Source organism: Trematomus bernacchii, unplaced genomic scaffold (genome assembly GCF_902827165.1).
Source record: "Trematomus bernacchii unplaced genomic scaffold, fTreBer1.1, whole genome shotgun sequence".
Classification (NCBI taxonomy): domain Eukaryota; kingdom Metazoa; phylum Chordata; class Actinopteri; order Perciformes; family Nototheniidae; genus Trematomus; species Trematomus bernacchii.
In genome coordinates, this window is record NW_022987698.1 from 4,122,341 (window position 1) to 4,140,449 (window position 18,109).

Consider the following 18,109-nt stretch of genomic DNA (forward strand, 5'->3'; position numbering starts at 1 on the left):
CATAAAAGCTCCTGTAGGTGGTCCAATACTTTTGTCTATATATTATGTTGGTTTGTAGGCACTCGAGACACTCAAATGTATGTGCACAAGCAATGTTAAAATCCTTCTGACTGGTGGTTATCTTTTGTTTTAGGTAATGGTGTAGTTATAGATATTGGTAATCAATTAATTAATGCATAATAAGTTGTTCATGAAATGGAATTTGCTTCAGTCCCTTCTCAAAATGTATGGTAAGATTTGTATTGGTCCGTTTGTTTGATCAGAACAACTGGCAATTCAAAGGTTGTTCTTACTAATGGCCTTAAAACGGATTCTAAAGTGATTTCCCAGTCTAGGAACATTTCAGTCAAAAAGTTGATAATGATATATTCAACGTCAGCCTAATATATGAAATCATTTATTTCTTACATTGTTTAATAAAACAGCAAATATTTTTGCAAACTGGATATAAACTTGATACAATTTAACATGCCAGTTATTTTTGACACTGTGAATATTAGCAGTTCTACAATAGTGGTCATGAAATAGCATTTATGGACAGAACAGGTATTACATGTTTGAAGTATTAAGGTGAAGATGTCACGGATATCAGCTCAATTTTCTTTAAGACAGTTCATTCTATTTGAAAAAGACAAAGAGAGAGAGAAACGTGTCTGAAAGCACTGCTTCAACACCAGAACAGGATGTGAAACAAACAGGAGTGACAACATGTCTGCACTGTATTTCTGACAACAAAACGGCAGTTCTAGAGGATTAGTTTAGTCATTGATGAAATGTTAACTCATGCCAGTTAGATGCATCTTTGTGCACATATGAGGACATGCGTGAGCATATAACATTCATGAAAAAAACATTTTCCTCTCAAATATACTATAGCTTCAACATGAAGGTAACGGCGAACATGATCAGCGTGTTAAAGTCAATATTAAATTGCTCTAGTCTTTGTAGTCCATCATAAATATTTATAAAAGGACGATCCAAAGATTTCTTGCGAGAAACTCAGTTTTTGGTGACAGCAATGCAACATATGATTGGTCATCAACACCAGGAGATTAGGGCGAGATGAGATGATGTCTTTTGATGCTTGACAAGCAGATAATTCCTGTTCTTTTTTCCCAGTAAACACAACACTCTCTGCAGGCCGAATGGTGTTCATTCCTCATCTGAAAGTGCCGTGTTTTGTCCTCACATGCTCCACCTTCACACTCAAAGGGAACAAGCACAGAGGCCCTGTTTCTATTTCAGTCCCTGATTCCTTCAGTGATGGTGACTGAGAGTGACTCTCTCAGGGAGCTCAGCTGGGCAGCAGCCACGGCTCCAGGAAGTCCCAATGCTTCCACAGGACGAACAGCAGCAAGGTCAGGAGGACGGTGGCGCCCACCCGGGCCCGGGTCTTCATCAGTGGGGTGATGAAGTTGGCCAAGGTGGAGACAAACACCAGCAGCACGGCCATGAGCGCCAGGATGACGTTGATGAGTTTGCCCAGCAGAGCTCGAGCGTTGGCATTCTCCACTCCCTCCAGCTGGACCACCTGCTGCTGCTGTTGCTGCAGCTCCAGCTTGGTGATGCGGGTCAGGCACGACTCCACGGCCTCCTGTAGGTACACACAAAGTTACACAGTAGGATTTATTTTGTGGTTAAGGTAATGAAAACTTATTTTTCCAGCAGCTTTTTACTTTGAGTGACAAGATCCTTAATAAATGCAAAATGTTCTGGTTGGTCTAGATATAACTCTTGATTTAGAAAACTTGGTGAGAACTCTAAAGAGACTCGGTGCGCAGCATCCTTTATCTTAACCCAAACTATTCAAGGTCAACAGAGTGCTGCGTGGATAGTTTTTTAGGCCAACCTGGAAGTTGGCATCTCCCTGGATCACTTGACAAAGGGCCAATGGGATATTTTACAATGGATTTTTGATCATTGCAGCATAAAAGTTCATGATGCTTAAAGTTTTGTTAGGCAGGGGTTCAGATGGATACAACAATCTTGCTGTTTTTTACCTGAATATCTCTTGCTCTCTCATAAGACTGGTAGGCAACTTTTTCCTCCATGCTGGCGAGCTCTTGTTTAAGGTTAGTCATCTCATTCTGGTGCAGCTCTGTTAAGTCATTCAGCTGTTCTTCAAGTCGCTCATACCTAAATATGCAGAAAAAACATGTTCAGAATAATGCAAATAACATACATAAACTAACTGTTGAACTAGATTATCACGATAAACAGTGTAGTTCATTTAAAGGGGACCTATCATGCAAAATGCACTTTTGTACGTCTTTTATACATGAATATGTGTCCCCGGTGTTCCAGGGAACTCACCAAGTGTCAGAAAACACAACCCTCTCTATTTTCCTCCATACCCAAATCTCTAAAAAAGGGGCTGCAACGGATCTGATAAAAACTGATCCAGATTTGAACACTGTCCTGACGTCAGGACGGTGGCGCTACGGCTATTGGGCCAACTCTCCACCTATCAGGGGAATGTGGGGTTGGGCCACGGCCGGCCATTGCCGCTCGAAAGCGCTAGAGACGCTGTAGTACATATGCCAGGCCTGTAAGTGGCGCTGTAGTCTGCCACAAAAGCAGCGAAGAAGACTTCCCGCGCATGGTTGCCAGGGTTACCCTTCTGTTCATTCTCCGCTGTGGCTTTTTTTCTCCCTCCCCGAGGCAAGCGTTTGCTCCTGCTGCTTTAATTCAATGCAATCCCTCCCCGTCGAGGCAAGCACTGTAATTCTCTCCGGTTAGTCCACCAGCAGATGACAAACACCCACCTCTCCGCCTCTTCCAAGGAACGAGGGGACCGTGCGGCAGAGTTTCAGTTTCAGTTTCTTTCGCCGGTCAAGATGTCCGTTAAAATTTAAATCTTCCGGACAAAATTAGAAAAGTGCCGGTCAAAGGTCTTCTTTGTTATTTATTGAGCTTTAAAACAAATGAATAACGACTCTATATAATAATATAATAAAACACGGAGGACGGAGATCTATTTTTCTCCCCCTCTTCTGACTTGATCAGAGCACGCTCCCCTCTCCTGCAGGGGGGCGTGGTCAGCTGCAGCTCACAGAATCAGCCCCCTGCAAAAACAGGGCTGGAAAACAGCAAATATAGCGAAATGAGGCATGGCTAAAATGCATGATCTGTTTGGTATTTTGAAAACAGAAACGTATAAATATACCTTATATAGGTATGGCCCTACAATATATCATTTACATATAGCATGATAGGTCCACTTTAAGTCGAACCTACACATTATTGACTCCTTTTTAAGTAACGTGGGCTAAAAAATAATAGTGTCCAGCTGTGAAATGAAATCTTTAAAAAGTGAAATACTTTGTACTCAATATAATAAAGCTTGACTAGACATTATGTTGTGACCTGTACCTGTATCTCTCTTCCTGCAGGCACTGTGTCATGTAGGAGTAGTCACTCTGCAGCTGGCCCTTCATGTCCTCGATGGCGTCCTCCATGTGCGCCTGGCTGGCTTTGATCTCCTGCAGGCCCTCAAGTAGAGTGTCCCAGGAGCTGTGCATGTGATGGTGATGGTGATGGTGCCCGTCCAGTCTGGGGCTCCCCATGGTTGGTCCTAACAGTCCCCCCCCTCCTCCGCCTGCACCACCAGAATTGCTGCCCGCTCCGGAGCAGGACGTGGCGCTGGAGCACTCGTCGTCGCTGCCGTACTTTGGGCTGGAGACCAGAGTGGCACTTCCACTCAGTGCACGATGTGTCAGGGGGTCGTCAGAGTGGCCCCCGACTCCGTCCTCGAGCGAGTCCTTTAGATGAGCAATGTTATCCGCGCTGCCAAACTTGTTCCTGATTAGACTGGCAAACTCTCTGGGCTTGGAGACCACGGCTGTGTGAGTGAGGGCAGATACTCCACCTTTGACCCCTTCAACTACTCCACCTCCAAAACCACTTATTCCAGCACGAACATTGGCCCCGACGTCCTTTAATCCCTGCTGCATGTCCCGCAGGACATCCTTAGGCTGCCGGGCCGGTCCATTCTGTGGAGAGGGCAGAGAAATGAGGAAGCAGAGAAGTGGAGGAAGGTAGGAAAGATTAGGTTAAGGGAGAGAACTGTAGGAAGATAGATGAGGAAAGCAGGCCCTGCAGAGAATTAGGTGAGACACAGGATGGTGCGTTGGTTTAGGATGAGAATAATCAGTCTATATTTGGACACAACTGTCCTCAGAGATAGTTCAACACATGCTTGAGTGGAGCTACAAAAGCATTATTAAACGACCACAGCACAAAAACAGCTGCAAAGATTTCTGGTTTGCATAACTAACTGCACCTACCTGTTCGATCTCCTTAAGCTTCTTGTGATAGTGCTCTAGTTTCTTGTGCAAGTGTGCGATGGTCTGCGCTGATTTCTGGTTCTTCTTCTCGAACACCTGCTTGATCCTGGACGCCTGCTGTTTGTCTGCGTTGTGGGCTAACTTCAGGTACTCTGCAACGTTGTCGTCACGGGCCTCCTGCTCCACACGAATCTGCTCGGTGACCTTCAGGACCTTCTGCTGCAGGTGGTCAAGGGCAACACGCGTACGCTGCGGCTCACCAACCGCAAAACTCTCTGCACCCCCACAGGCCATGACCCCAGATGATGGTGTTGGTGTTGGTGTTGGTGTTGGTGTTGGTGTTGGTGTTGGTGTTGATGCTGCTGCCGCCGCCGCCGCTCCGTCCGCGCTGATGTTACTGTCAGAGCCTCCATGGCTGGTGGTGGAGGGTAAGCCGAGAGTTGACACCTCGCTCTTGTCCAGCTGAGGGGAAGAGAGGGAAGGGGGACGTAATCAGGGGTGGAGAAACAAGAGTACTCCAACTACTACAGATAAAGTAGTAATAAAAGGACCATCACATATACTAGACAAAGTATCAAGAAAGATTATTTTGAGTAAAGCCATGATGTTGCATCCTGATTGAGATTATTTATCCTTTATATATATATATATATATATATTTTTTTAAAGGTTTCCCATGTGGGAAAATACATTAATCTTACATGAATTAGTATCCATCTGATTGGGCTCAACCAACCAAGCTGTGGTACTTTATAGTATAATAACCATATACTGTAGTTAGGCTTTCATTAAGGTCCATTATTCCCCAATAATTTCCTAAAAGTGTCCAAGAACTAATAATAGGGAAACTACTGTAGACAAGGTGTTACCATTTTAATTCGTTTTTTACAGTGTTCAATGCAGAAATGAAACATTTATCTACAGAGAACTGCACAAATTACCATATAATTCAACAAATTTGAGGTTTTCAGAAATAAATAAATATTACAATAAATAAACAAATACAATTTGTGCATATTTTACTTAATGTATTTATTACAGAGTTGTTACAGAAAACTTATTAGGGAACTGCAGACTCTTAAAATAAACCTCTGTTAATCACGTTGGCCTCTGCAGAGAGTCAGTCACTTATGTCCGTAATTGATTTGTTGGAGGGAACACAGAAAGGCCATCATGCATTAATTAGATGATACATAATTAGTCTGCTTCCTGCTCAGCACATCCTCAGAAACTCAGCTTCGCCACAAACAGGTTACATACACCTTTAATCTAAAAACGCATCAGGAATTCATGAAGAGAAGATGAAGGTAAAGCATGCTGCACGGCCCATTAACACACATGATGGTTACAGATAATGATGATGATGAAATGGTCTATTTTTAAATGCTTTACATTGTAAATCTCAGTCTGTTCTGGATCATTCTGTCTCTTTGATCCAGGAGCGAAGTCCCCGGAATGTGTGATAGGCTATGTAAGATGCGTGTGTATCTTGGCAGATGGTGGGATGGTTAATGACCCTCAGCCTGACGTCCAAACAGAGTAATCAGACCTTGCAAACATGAGCTCAGACACACACCAAACATCTCATCCTGCTGCTCTAATTTCTTCAGACGGGACGGTGCAAAGGATTTATTTTATTTGCGTGACAGTGCGATGTGAGCACATGCTCCTATACATAAATCAGCCGGAGCGAGGCGAGGCAGGCGGTTTGTTTTCTTCCTTTTTTTAATAGACAAAGTAGGTTACAAACGCATTGTAATGGAGCGAAAAAACAGATGACTGCAGCCCCTGGTGGTTAATCATTTCCTTATCTTGTCTTAGAAAGTGAGATGCAATACAGCAGCTAAGCAAAGACTCATATGTGGAGGGGGGTGCAGTGTATGGTGAGCACAAGACAACGGACACAAACAGATGTAGTGGGGATGAATCCGGCGATGGATACAAAAAAAAGGCTCCTGTGGGTCGGAAGAGAAGGCTGTGATGAGGATGGGGATGACGGATATCTTAAAAAAAACGGAGAGGAGGACAGGGCATGCCTGCGCCTCCTCTTCTTCCTCGAGGACACAGTGTGACATGAGAGACGGCCGATGGATGCGAACACATGAGGATGAGACACAAGCAGCACAGCAATAAATTAAATCAGAAACGTTACCATACTGCTTTAATCCAATTTTTGCAGTGCCATTGCAAGTCTGTGTTCGAGGCCCATCCTTCTCCTCCTCCCTCCTCCTCCCCCTGTGCTCACCGAGGAGGAGCCCCCCTCCTCAAATATCCTCACCCCCAGCCGCTGTCTGGCTGACTATCACCTCTCTGGATCCTAACGCTCCATTGTTAGAGCAAACATCGATATCTGCAGCCTCCCTCTCTCCAATGCTCTGGTCTATGCCTCCCTCCCTCCCTCCTCTCCTTTGTGTACTCCCTCCGCCTCCCCCTGCCTCTCTTACCTCTCTCTCTCTCTCTCTCACTCCCTCCCCCTCATCCTCTCTCTTCTCTCTCTCTCTCTCTCCTCTCTCTCCACTCAATCTCTTCTCTCTCTCTCTCTCTCTCTCTCTCTCTCTCTCGTCTCTCTCTTCTCTACTCATCTCTCTCTCTCCTAAATCTTCTCTCTTCTCTCGTGCTTCTCATCTCTCTCTCTCTCTCTCTCTCTCTCTCTGTGTCGTTCAGTCTAAACGCAAATGCTAGCTGTCCTCCTGCCCTATAATGGATGTGGGAGCTAAGGGACAGATGATGGAGGGAGATGAGCGGGGGAGGGGAGAGCTTAGCGCAGGCGTGCAGGTGCCTCAGTGCCAGGGGAGAGAGAGGGGAGGGAAGGGAGGGGGGGGGGGGGGAGCACAGCAGGGCCTGCTCTGGGATGCAGGGAATGAGATGCCAAAGTACATATTTAATGTCTGTCTTATTCAACTTCTTCACAAAGGAGGGAAAAGGTGTCCTGCCTGGGCTGCTGGAAGTTGTATTCAGCAAACTTAAAATATGTGTGTGTGTGTGTGTGTGTGTGTGTGTGTGTGTGTGTGTGTGTGTGTGTGTGTGTGTGTGTGTGTGTGTGTGTGTGTGTGTGTGTGTGTGTGTGAGATACCCACTACACAATCTATCTTCATTTATTAGCATGCATATGTGTCATTCGCTGATTATATTTAGTATTATCAATCCGATTGTTCAAAGTAACTTAAGCTGTCAGGTGTAGAGTAAAAAGTACTTGCTTCGGAGTTGTATTATGAATATAAAGTTCAGGAAATATATACTTAATTACCTGAGAATTGTATTCAAATACAGTTCTTGAGTATATATGAGCGCTTAGTTACCATCCACCAATGATTATTACTGACTTGTTTGTAACAATGTGTCCTATTTTAAAAGATGGTCAAAGACATCTGTAGCTTTCAAGTAAATGTACCGAAGTAAAAATAACAGTCACTATCCTTAAAGGTAGGGTATGTAAGTTTGAGAAACCGGCTCGAGATACACTTTTTGTTATATTCCATGGAATGCTCTTAACATCCCGATAGCAATGAATATCTTAAGTGCTTTGACAAAAAATCCATAAAAAAAATTAATCTGTGGAAGCCATAAAACTGTAAAAAGTACGACCAATCATTTTAGCCGGCCCGGCTAAAATGACTGGATGGCCTACCTGCCTGTCAGCCTTCCATCTGTGCACAAACTTATCTCGTGCCCTCATTGGTTATGTGCGCGTTCGTGTGTGTTGGAGGAGGGGCTCTATAGAGTGGCGAAGTCACGCCCATCTACTTCCGGTCCATGGGACCTTATTTCGGAAGAAAAAAGGATTGAAGTCAATGGAGAGAGAAAACTTATCTTTCGATCCCGTTTGTGCCATGAATTACACATATGTTTGTCAATCTTAAAAAATCATTTCCATGTCAAAAAAGTCAGTTTGTCGTAAAACTGTTGAAATATAAGACTATGAAAAATTCGCAAGTAGAAAGACTACAAATCCCAGAGTCGCGTAAGTGATGTCACAATTGTTTTCCTCCACTAAAGAGATAGCTAAGATCAGCGCCATATAGATAGAATCTATCTAAATGGCGCTGGCTAAGATAAGATAACTTTAACAAGATGCCTGTGTGCTTAGTACCAGGTTGTTATCATACCAGCAATGGGTCTTGCTCGTTCTTTCGCTTCCCGTCTGATGAAAGGACCAGGAGTGTCTGGATCAAGCTAGTTAGTAGCTAGCACGTTAGTTAGCATTACAGCCTTGTCATTTTTATTAGCCTTAACATGAAGTAACATTAAGTAACCCAAAATGTTAAACAGTAAGAGTAGTAGTCATATTTCGTGAACCCTTTGAATAGTACTGTCACCGGTGTGATCATTCTATAATACACAATTTAAGCCCGGGGGAGAAATGCTAACGCAAACGCTAGCATCGGCGATCTTCTCTACTTCATGCTATCTGCACAAATGGTTGACATTAAACATTAAAAAGACCAGGCAGTTCAGAGAGAATCAAAGGAAGGCAGGCAGGCAGCTTTGCATGACATTCTTCAGGACGTGTTTCATTGTGGTGATAGTGAGGGTAGTCAATCGTTTTGTTGACAAGACAGTAGTGACGGCCATCTTGGTGACGTGTGTTGTAGTGATGTGTCGGTCGCGAACGAGCCGGCTCAAGCGCTCTTTTAAGTGAACGACGGGAGCCGGCTCGCGCCCGCGAACAAGCCATTTTTTAGTTTTTGTTATTTTTTATTAAGTAATACAAGACAGAATGATATGATGATCTCCGTGCTACAGCTGCTCCGTGCATGCATGCAGTGGCATGTAATATCCAAGGATTAGAGACTGTTGGATGCTGCTGTTTTGAGCATTGCAATACATTTATTTGTATTATGTTTTTTTATGATTAGAGACGGTTGGATGCTGCTGTACTGAGCATTGCAATATATTTATTTTCACTGTTATTTATTTATGATTATCCTTGGGCTCAGCAAAGATTTGATGTCAGCTGTTGCTGTCTTTTTTTCTATAGTTAATACTGAAATAGAGCCCTGCTGTTTTGTCAGAGCCTTTTCTTTAAATATAATTTTAAAATGTCGATACAGTAGCCCCTTTTTTTAAATGTCTATGCTTAAGTTTTTATAGGTGTTGCTATCTGCTTTGTGTAGCGTGGTTCTACAAGCAAGTCTGTGCATTCATTGGGTGGTATCAGAGAGATACAAGGGTCTGTAAATGCAATGAAAACAATTGGCCACATGCAGCAAATAATTGATATTAAACATGTAATTTTTACTTTTGAATACTTCAGTACAAAGGATGTATTGAATAATTTAAGTGATATGTGTACACATATAAATCATTAGTTAAAACAGGGCTACATTTGATTGAATTATAAAAGGTATAATATGTGGTAAACTGAAGAGCCGTTTGGGAGCCGAAAGAGCCGGCTCTTCTTGGTGAGCCGAGCCAAATGATCCGGCTCACCAAGAAGAGCCGGAATTCCCATCACTAGTGTGTTGCTCTGTGAGACCAGAGATGTAGTTCATTGAGCGTTTCACACAAACAAATGTGTTACTTCACAGTTTTACGACACATTTTTTTTTTTTTTGACTTGCAAAATTATCTTTTAAATTGACAAACATCATATGTGTAATTCGTGGCACAATTCAAACGGGATCGAAAGATAATCTTTCTCTCTCCATTGACTTCAATACATAATTTTTCCGAAATAAGGCCCCATGAAGGTCCACCGGAACGGGAGGGACTTCGCCACTCTATAAGGAAGTGGCAGATTTTCTCCGGTCGTGTATTTTCAAATTCTAGCGATCTCGAGCCGGTTTCTCAAACTTACATACCCTACCTTTAATTGTAGTAAATTAATATCCTTTTAAAGTAGACTACAAATAAATCAAAACATTCATAAAACTTTTATTAGAACATTTTATTGGAACTTTCATAATAATTAAACAAAAACTAAATTAACACAGGTCATAATAAATCACAATAAATAAAGATAGATCTTTTGTTTGTAGCTTTATAACGTATACAAACAATATACAAAGGACCTACAAACAGAAGTGCACTTTGTTCTGACTAATGCTGTTATTCGCTTAGTTTCTTTTTTGAACTGGCAAACATTTCTAAGCTGTCAATTGGTAAGGATTAGCATTACAGTGACTTTGTTTAACACCCTTTCAGATTACCATAGCAGCAGGATATGCCAACAGAGACATAATAACTAAGTGTCAAGAACAAACGTTTGTTTTGAGGCAGATAATAACACGGTGTCTGTTACAAATGCAATATGCTTTCAAATAGAAAAGTATAGCACTTCAGCTTTAGCTTACTAAAAAACATAATTTCTTCTGAGAACACTATCTTTTGATTTCATTTTATGGAGCTTTGAATACAAATACCATAAAAGGCCCTTGATACGGGTGCTGAGGATACATCGCCTACCAGATGTATGTGCAATACTGCAATGTTTTTTTTTATTGCTACTTAACAGTGCTGTATTAAACTCTATAATATCTGATATATATCTAAATAAACGTAAATATAAGGATTTTAAGTCTTCCAAAGACATGGTGCTCTGCTCCTAACCTACTAAATCTGGTGCTGTACACTTGTCAGAGTCCGGAAAGGGCACTTGTGGAGATGTGCTTTGAAAATGTATTGACGTACAGTCAATAGAAGGAATTGAAGAGGACATGATGGCACTTCTATCATTTAAAGCCTAAAGCAAAGCAACTATGTGTACAGGATATCAAAGCTCTTCAAGCAATCACAAGTACATGATGGTAGAAAAAGAAATTACTTTACATCCGGATATAATAAGTAAAAAAATGCATAAAAATGGACTCCTCATGATTCACATTAACAAAAAACATAGTGGAATTTAACAAAGGAGCCAAAGGGCTTCATCTATTCTCTACTATATTCATAAGTTTGCAGATTTGTCATAGCCACTCCTTAAGGATTATAACCGACATGACCTCTGTTCCAAGTGAATACAGTAATGTGTTCATCCATCATACCTCTCACAGGTACAGAGTCTCTACACAGCAGGGACGTGACCGCTTTTTCAGCGCTGTGGGATGCACAGTAGGAAATGTCTTTGGCATGCCCATGATCCAAATGACTATAAATCCACTGATTCCAGAGATTACCGTTAATCTTCTCTGCTCAAATGTCCCCTTCTTGACGTTGGGGAAAAACACCCCCCCCCCCCCCCCCCTCAGATTGGACACAGTACCCTAATTAACCTCATAGTTTTTTAATGTGATGATGACACATAGCTGAGGTCCCTTCTGTTGGTAGAGGATTCCCGGGGTCAGAGCCCTCCTAGGGAGTGGCCGTTTAGAGTCTGTGCAGAGGGTGGATTTCCTGAGTCTAGTAATATGGGATATTGGCACCTCAGCAGAAAACTACACCAAAATCACTCTCCGGATTTGCGTGGCGTCCAAATGAATCTTCTTTTAGACTGGTAGAAATCTGTTTGGATAAAGAACAGAAAACTCAGAAAGTGCATATCCACATCAAATCAAAACCTATTCACACTCTAATTAACATATTACGTTATTAATAACTATAATAAGTACCTGTTATGTTGGTCTGTTTCCTCTTCAGCCCTGTGTCCTCTCGTCTCTCTGGTGTTTTCTCCGGGTGGAGCTCACATCTCTCTGGTGAACAGTGGATGTTCTCCTCCTCACTGTGAGGCTGCCCCACCCTTCCTCTTCCCCGTGGCTTTAGATCTGCCTCTGCTGCTCTCTGACCTTCTGTGTGTCCCAGACCAGGCAGACATGATCTGTAAAGCAGGGGTACCTCGCTGCCTGGGATGCCCTCCCACTGGAACACGCTCTGCTCCAGAGGCTTATCTGAGACGAAGTCAAAGCCCCATCGCTGGCAAGCCTGGTCCAGGTCTCTCCTCAGGGCGGCCTGGTACTCCACCTGCAGCTGCTCTCTGTCCACGGGGCCAAACAGGCTCCTTCGGGCCGGGCTGTTCCCCAGGGCGCTCAGGGTCTGCTTGTGAAGATCCATCGGTATGCACTGTAGAAACAGAGAAATCACTGGTTAGTTGTCTTTTCATTAAAAATGAATCTGCCAGTATGCCAAAACAATTGATTAATTCATTAGCTGTTATCAAATACCTCCGTATCGCGAATGCAACAATATTGTCTGTTTGAAAATTGGTGCTTTTAAAAAATCGAACTAAATTTGTAATAAACAAATATCAGTTATGTTGAAATTATGACTTAGTGGGTAGCGACAAATAATACAAATTTGAAAATAACATCCTTTAACTGTTATACAAACTTTGAAACATGGAAAAGACAATATTGTATTACTAATTCATATATCATCTGGTACCAAATCACAAATTTGATATATTATCACTAATCATTAATAAAAAGCTTAATTTCCACACCAATCAAAAAACAAGACAAAAATAATTAAAATCTTTGATGAAAATCTACCCAAAACAGAAGTTATTTTTGATTGTCTCAATGTAAAAGTAGAAATCCAGCTTACCATGTCTCTAGTCAGTGAGAACTACAGGGACTCTGAGACTACTAATACTGGGCAGCCTTTTATAAGCCAGAGAGCAGCCAGTGACTCATGGAGCCTCCTGTCTGAATCTCTGGTACATGCCTGGACATAATCTCAGGCAGACATGTAAAGGCAAATCCTCAGAGAAGGCACACAGAGCCACCAGCAGGGGTCAGTGTAAGACCCACAAAAAACCTCAATGTGAGGGTCATAGAAGTCAGATTGATGCATTTTATCAGTGCTTTCCACATCTGTATGTTTACAGAGCACTAATATACAAACTATTACAAGTTTAAAGGGGTTAAATAAATGGCACCTTCCTGTAAGAGCTACAGGAAGGAATCAGCTGAGTCTCAGGAGAATAAAAAGTCATTAACTTCCGGGAAGGGCCGGGCAGAGTTTCAGACAACAATCAGGAGAAACCTAGACTGTGTATATAAAGGGAGAAACCAAGCCCAGCCTTATTATCCAGCTAGCAATACAGGGGAGGAGAGGACCTTGCTATTAGAATAAGAATACAATGGGAGACGCTGAATAAAATATATATATTTTTTAAGTATACATATGGAAACTTCCCCAGTTACTCATTCATTTAAATAAATCCTTAACAGTATATGTTTTCAATATGATCCCTGCTAAGTTGATTCATATCATACATATGAATATTTGCACCAAAATTATGAAATGTGACATTTCTCCAGGAACATCTTAGAAACCACATACTAAAATCTAAATTTATAATTTCCAGATTAACCAAAAAACAAACATTCCAATTCCAAAGTTAACCTGTTAACTATTGATATAGATTTGTTTCAAATTTCAGAAATTAAATGAATCTAAATATATGCAGCTTTTGATTTCAGAGTGAAGCAAACTCATAATTTGTCTGTTCTTTATTATAACAGGAATTGGTGTCATATAATCACTATGACAAACAGTGAACAAAACATTTGTATTATATTTTGGGGTTGTTACTATTAATTCCATGTAATAATAAATGTAGGAATCTAGTAGTTTCAAAAAAGTTCAGTTAAAATGTTCATCTTTTACAGTCACAGAAACAGACCCAGGCAGATGTTTACTTAAAGGTGGGGTAGGTAATTTTGGAGAAACCAGCTCGAGTGCGCTAGAATTTGAAAATACACAGCCGGAAAAAATCTGCCACTTCCTAACAGAGCCCCTCCTCCAACACACACGAACGCACACATGACCAATGAGGGCACGAGATAAGTTTGTGCACAGATGGAAGGCTGACAGGCAGGTTGGCTATCCAGTTATTTTAGCCGGGCCAGCTAAAATGATTGGTCGTGCTTTTTACAGTATTATGGCTTCCACAGATGAACTTTTTTTATGGATTTTTTGTCAAAGCACTTAAGATATTCATTGCTATCGGGATGTTAAGAGCATTCCATGGAATATAACAAAAAGTGTATCTCGAGCCGGTTTCTCAAACTTACCTACCCCACCTTTAAAGGGTTCTTGGGCCCTCAAGGGGCACTTTTTTTGTAAAAACGATACTTTTAATATGTTTAAGACTAGAACAGACTTGCTCAAATGGTTCATGTTTGTTTTAACCATAGGCTGGTCCATTTATGAACAGTTGTTTCTATGGACCTGCATGTCTTAACGTTAAATGTGGTGCCTTAATGGACAATATACAATTTGCCAAAAAAATAAATACATCTAATAAGTCCTCTTCGATTTTAGGTGAAACTGTGGGGTGCATTAATGTGAACTGTGAACCACCATGGTCCCCCCGCCCCTTTTTTTCCCCTTCCTCACGGGAACCTACGTCAGAGAGAGCCAGGGGGGGGGGGAGCTTCAACTCTGTGGCGGGAGAATGAGTCCACATGTGCGGCGGAGGCAGAGCAGAGACCCTGCCCACTTTACTACAGTGATCCACGTGAGGCCGGAGCCCGTGGCCACTAGTCGAACTGGACTGTCACTGCCCTTCCCCTTCATGCACATTATACTCACATAACTCGGACAGGAAGCCTGTATGAGTTTTACAAATGTGTACTCAACTTTTAAATTATAAACTAAAATCTTGAGAACTCATATGTAGATATAAACCCCTTTAACTTAAAGTCAATGAGAAGGGGAAGCCATTATTGATGGAAACATATTTTTAAGTAAATATCTCCAATTTATAACTTATGTATTTAGGCTCGAATAAACAGAATTGAGATATGTGTCTGTAGTTGCTTAAAAACTAAAACATCATCAAAGGCTTGAAAACGAACATTTAAAGCATCAGTTTACTTACATTATCAGCTGACTGCAGTCTGGTCCAGGTAAAATCCTTCATATTTCAAACCTGATGAATAAAGCTTGTTTTCTCTGTTTTTCACAACAGATCTGGTGTCAAAACAATCCTGATGCTGATGCTGTTCAGCCCACCACTTCTGATAAATCCGATACGATTAAAGCGAGCGGACGGTACTCCTTGATATTTTCTCAAAGTTTTCTCTGGGTTGTGGGCTAGACTTTTATAAACTCCGGAGGGCGGGGACCCTTCTCTATCCGTACAGGGGCGGGGTCTGCCGGCACACACATGGAATGTTGTCCGGTAAACACACGAACACACGTGAGAGTAGTCAGTAGTAGTAGTAGTGAGGAGGAAACTCCAGCTCAGAACGGTCCAGCATGGCATCTCTTCCTGCCTCTCACTGCGCATGTCAGAGGACCGCTGACTGCTGAAATACCCGGATGAATATTTGTTTCCTTCCTCCCATTTCAGCACATGCACATTTTTCAGTTTCAAATCCCCCCAAAAGAAGTGGAAGAACAACATACAGGGGTTAGTGGGGGGAACACCTTTTACTTTTAGTTGAATACAACAAACAAATAAACAACGTAGGGAGGAATGTTTATCACTTTTACTTTACAGTCTAATGATCAGGTACTTTTAGAAGTACTTTTTTATTCGACTTAATCCTTCATCTACATTACACTTTGGAGGCAGATATGGTACTTTTTACACATTTATTTTTTAGCTCTAGTTTCAGGTTACCTTTCAGTAGAAAACTATTAAAACAAAATATAAATCCACTAATATAAGGATATGTTGTTGTAGGTTCAGCTACCCAACAAGTATGTAGAATAATCTAGGGCTGTCCTCAACTAAATAAATTCTTAGTGGACTAACACTCATCAGTTCTTGTAAAAACGAATCTGTATTTTTTCCTATTGAGGCCATTGTCACAAAACGTTCTGGGCTTGTAGTCTCAACATGTCTGTTACAAGTTTCTTTAACATTTACATTAGTTACATGTTGTTATTAAAAGTATTTTCCATCCATCCCACTTGTTTTCAAGCCGGGCTTGTTTATCTCAGCAACGAGTCAACAAAAAGACAGCCCATCCCCAGCAGCCTAGTTTCCAGCCCATCAACAACAGGGGCCCTAACTGTAGGCTGCAGTGTATGAAAGCAACTGATCAGACACAGTAAATCCTTTGTTGAGCAAGGGCCAATCAAAAAAGTTAATCTACAGTAAAGCTATATTCAGTGGTGATATGTACAGCCGTTTTAACTAGATGGAAAGACAGTGCACACTGTTTGTTGCTGAGCAGCAGCTGTGTGTCTCCACATTTGTACAGATGAGTAAACACTTTATCATCTCAGTTTGAAGGCAGCTGCATGGTGAGGAGGGTCTGCCAGCCCCGTTAAGTTATCTCTATTGATTATGACACGCAGGCCTTGTATCTGCATTGTGAAAAGTTTGATTTGATAAATCACACCAAATGAAGCTTATAAAAGAATATGCATGGCCAGTTAGTACACTACGTTATCAAGGAAGTTGGTTCTTTCTAAATAATAACCTGACACTATGGTTAAATAACATGTGTAAACTTAGCACTACACTTTTAACGCTCAATTTACCTGATTATATTGTAACGTAAAAATTGTTGTGTAGTTATAAGAATTAAAAAAAATCTGATAAATAATAAAAATAAGTGTATTGATTCTCCTATACCCAACTCGAGCAATCAGTGTTGAACTTTATGTGTCCAAATGTAAAAAACACTGCACCATTGTTATTCCACCTTAAAACAGCATGTAATTTTAAGACAAAACTGTATAGCGTTTCGGCATACATACATGATGTGCAAATAAGAGCCAATACTACAGTTAATACCTAATATATATATATCATTCCAATAACTTGTATATAGACTTGTACTGCACTATTCCACTTCATCACTTTATTTTATTTTATAACTATTTTTCTTTTTGTATTGCTCTTGCTCTTATTGTTATTATGTTATTATGTTGCATTGTTGGAGAAGCCTGTGAGTCACAGAGTAATTTTGTAGTTGGAAATCTTATGTCACAGGCTGTGACATAAGATTTTCAACTACATAATTACTCTGTAGCTATGTCAGATTGACAATAAAGAACCTTGAACCTTGAACCTTGAATGGACTTTAGCCATGCATTAACACAAACTAATTTATACACTGACAAGGTAATTAGTTAATTACTGAACTTTAGAAGTGCTGCCACTTGTATTTTGTTATTTGTGTACAAAGCCAGGCTTCCAGCTGCTGGCTGTAGCCTTGTTTTTAACACAACAAACAGGAGTGTTGTCCATCCTCTCATCTAACTTCAGATGAGAAAGGTATTTATTTGCTCTTTTAATGTTTGGTCTACAAGAAAAAAAAGTTTATAGAAAATAGTGGGGGGAAAGACATTGGAGGTCTTCAATAGTCTTTAAATCGTCGGTATATTGTCTTAAACCCAAGGATAACAACTGTACCATAATTTAACAGATAGGTGAATTTAATTAACCTAGTGTAACAAATCTAAAATTAGCACCAATAAGCTGCATCTTTGTGTTTTTCAGATCAGTCATAACACGCTGGTGGAAATGTTGGAATTCCCATAGACTGAATGGGGAATACCGAAGGTTTCTGAATGGATTCCCGCGTGTTCCCGTATCCCTGGATACCGTGAGTCAGGACTTGTATGATGTCATGTTAGGGTTTGTGTAACACGTGGAAAAGCCAAAAGCGCGCGTTTTTTTAGGGGCGTGACCAAAAAACAACTATTTAGCAGAGGGAGAGAAGCGGGGGCTATCACTTTCCGTGGGAACCAGAAAATACCCACAGTTGTAAATTAAGATAAAGCCCTTTATTGCCACAAGAATATAAAGCTTAACCAGACAGTGCGAATTACAATGTAGGCAAACACTCTTTATGGTGTTTTATTATGAGGTGAGTAATGTCTCAATCTCACTACTGAAAATAGTTCAGGACTTCCCACGGTCTTCAGGAACTTTTAATAGTCTGTGTGTTGGGGAATAAGTAGTTCCATGTGATTATATA

General features: G+C 41.2%; 2 protein-coding genes across 3 annotated transcripts; both read right to left on the reverse strand.

Annotated features, from left to right (window-relative positions):
* Nucleotides 1-381: 381 nt before the first annotated feature.
* Nucleotides 382-6,646, reverse strand: tmcc2 (transmembrane and coiled-coil domain family 2). The gene is made up of 5 exons (XM_034139596.1): nt 6,439-6,646; nt 4,287-4,748; nt 3,373-3,992; nt 2,001-2,136; nt 382-1,594 (listed from the first exon to the last, which is right to left on the reverse strand). The coding sequence occupies exons 1-5, from the start codon at nt 6,439-6,441 to the stop codon at nt 1,295-1,297; spliced, it is 1,521 nt and encodes a 506-aa protein (XP_033995487.1). The 5' UTR covers nt 6,442-6,646; the 3' UTR covers nt 382-1,294.
* A 4,302-nt stretch (nt 6,647-10,948) lies between these two features.
* On the reverse strand, nt 10,949-15,420 carry cdkn1a (cyclin-dependent kinase inhibitor 1A). Of its 2 annotated transcripts, none has more exons than XM_034139628.1 (3): nt 15,049-15,420; nt 11,834-12,281; nt 10,949-11,726 (listed from the first exon to the last, which is right to left on the reverse strand). In XM_034139628.1, exons 1-3 carry the CDS (start codon nt 15,088-15,090, stop codon nt 11,671-11,673), a joined length of 546 nt encoding a protein of 181 aa, XP_033995519.1. In that variant the 5' UTR covers nt 15,091-15,420; the 3' UTR covers nt 10,949-11,670. The 2 variants fall into 2 exon arrangements, with proteins under 2 accessions (XP_033995519.1, XP_033995520.1); XM_034139629.1 differs by lacking the exon at nt 15,049-15,420 and adding an exon at nt 12,765-12,836.
* Between the last annotated feature and the right edge of the window lie 2,689 nt (nt 15,421-18,109).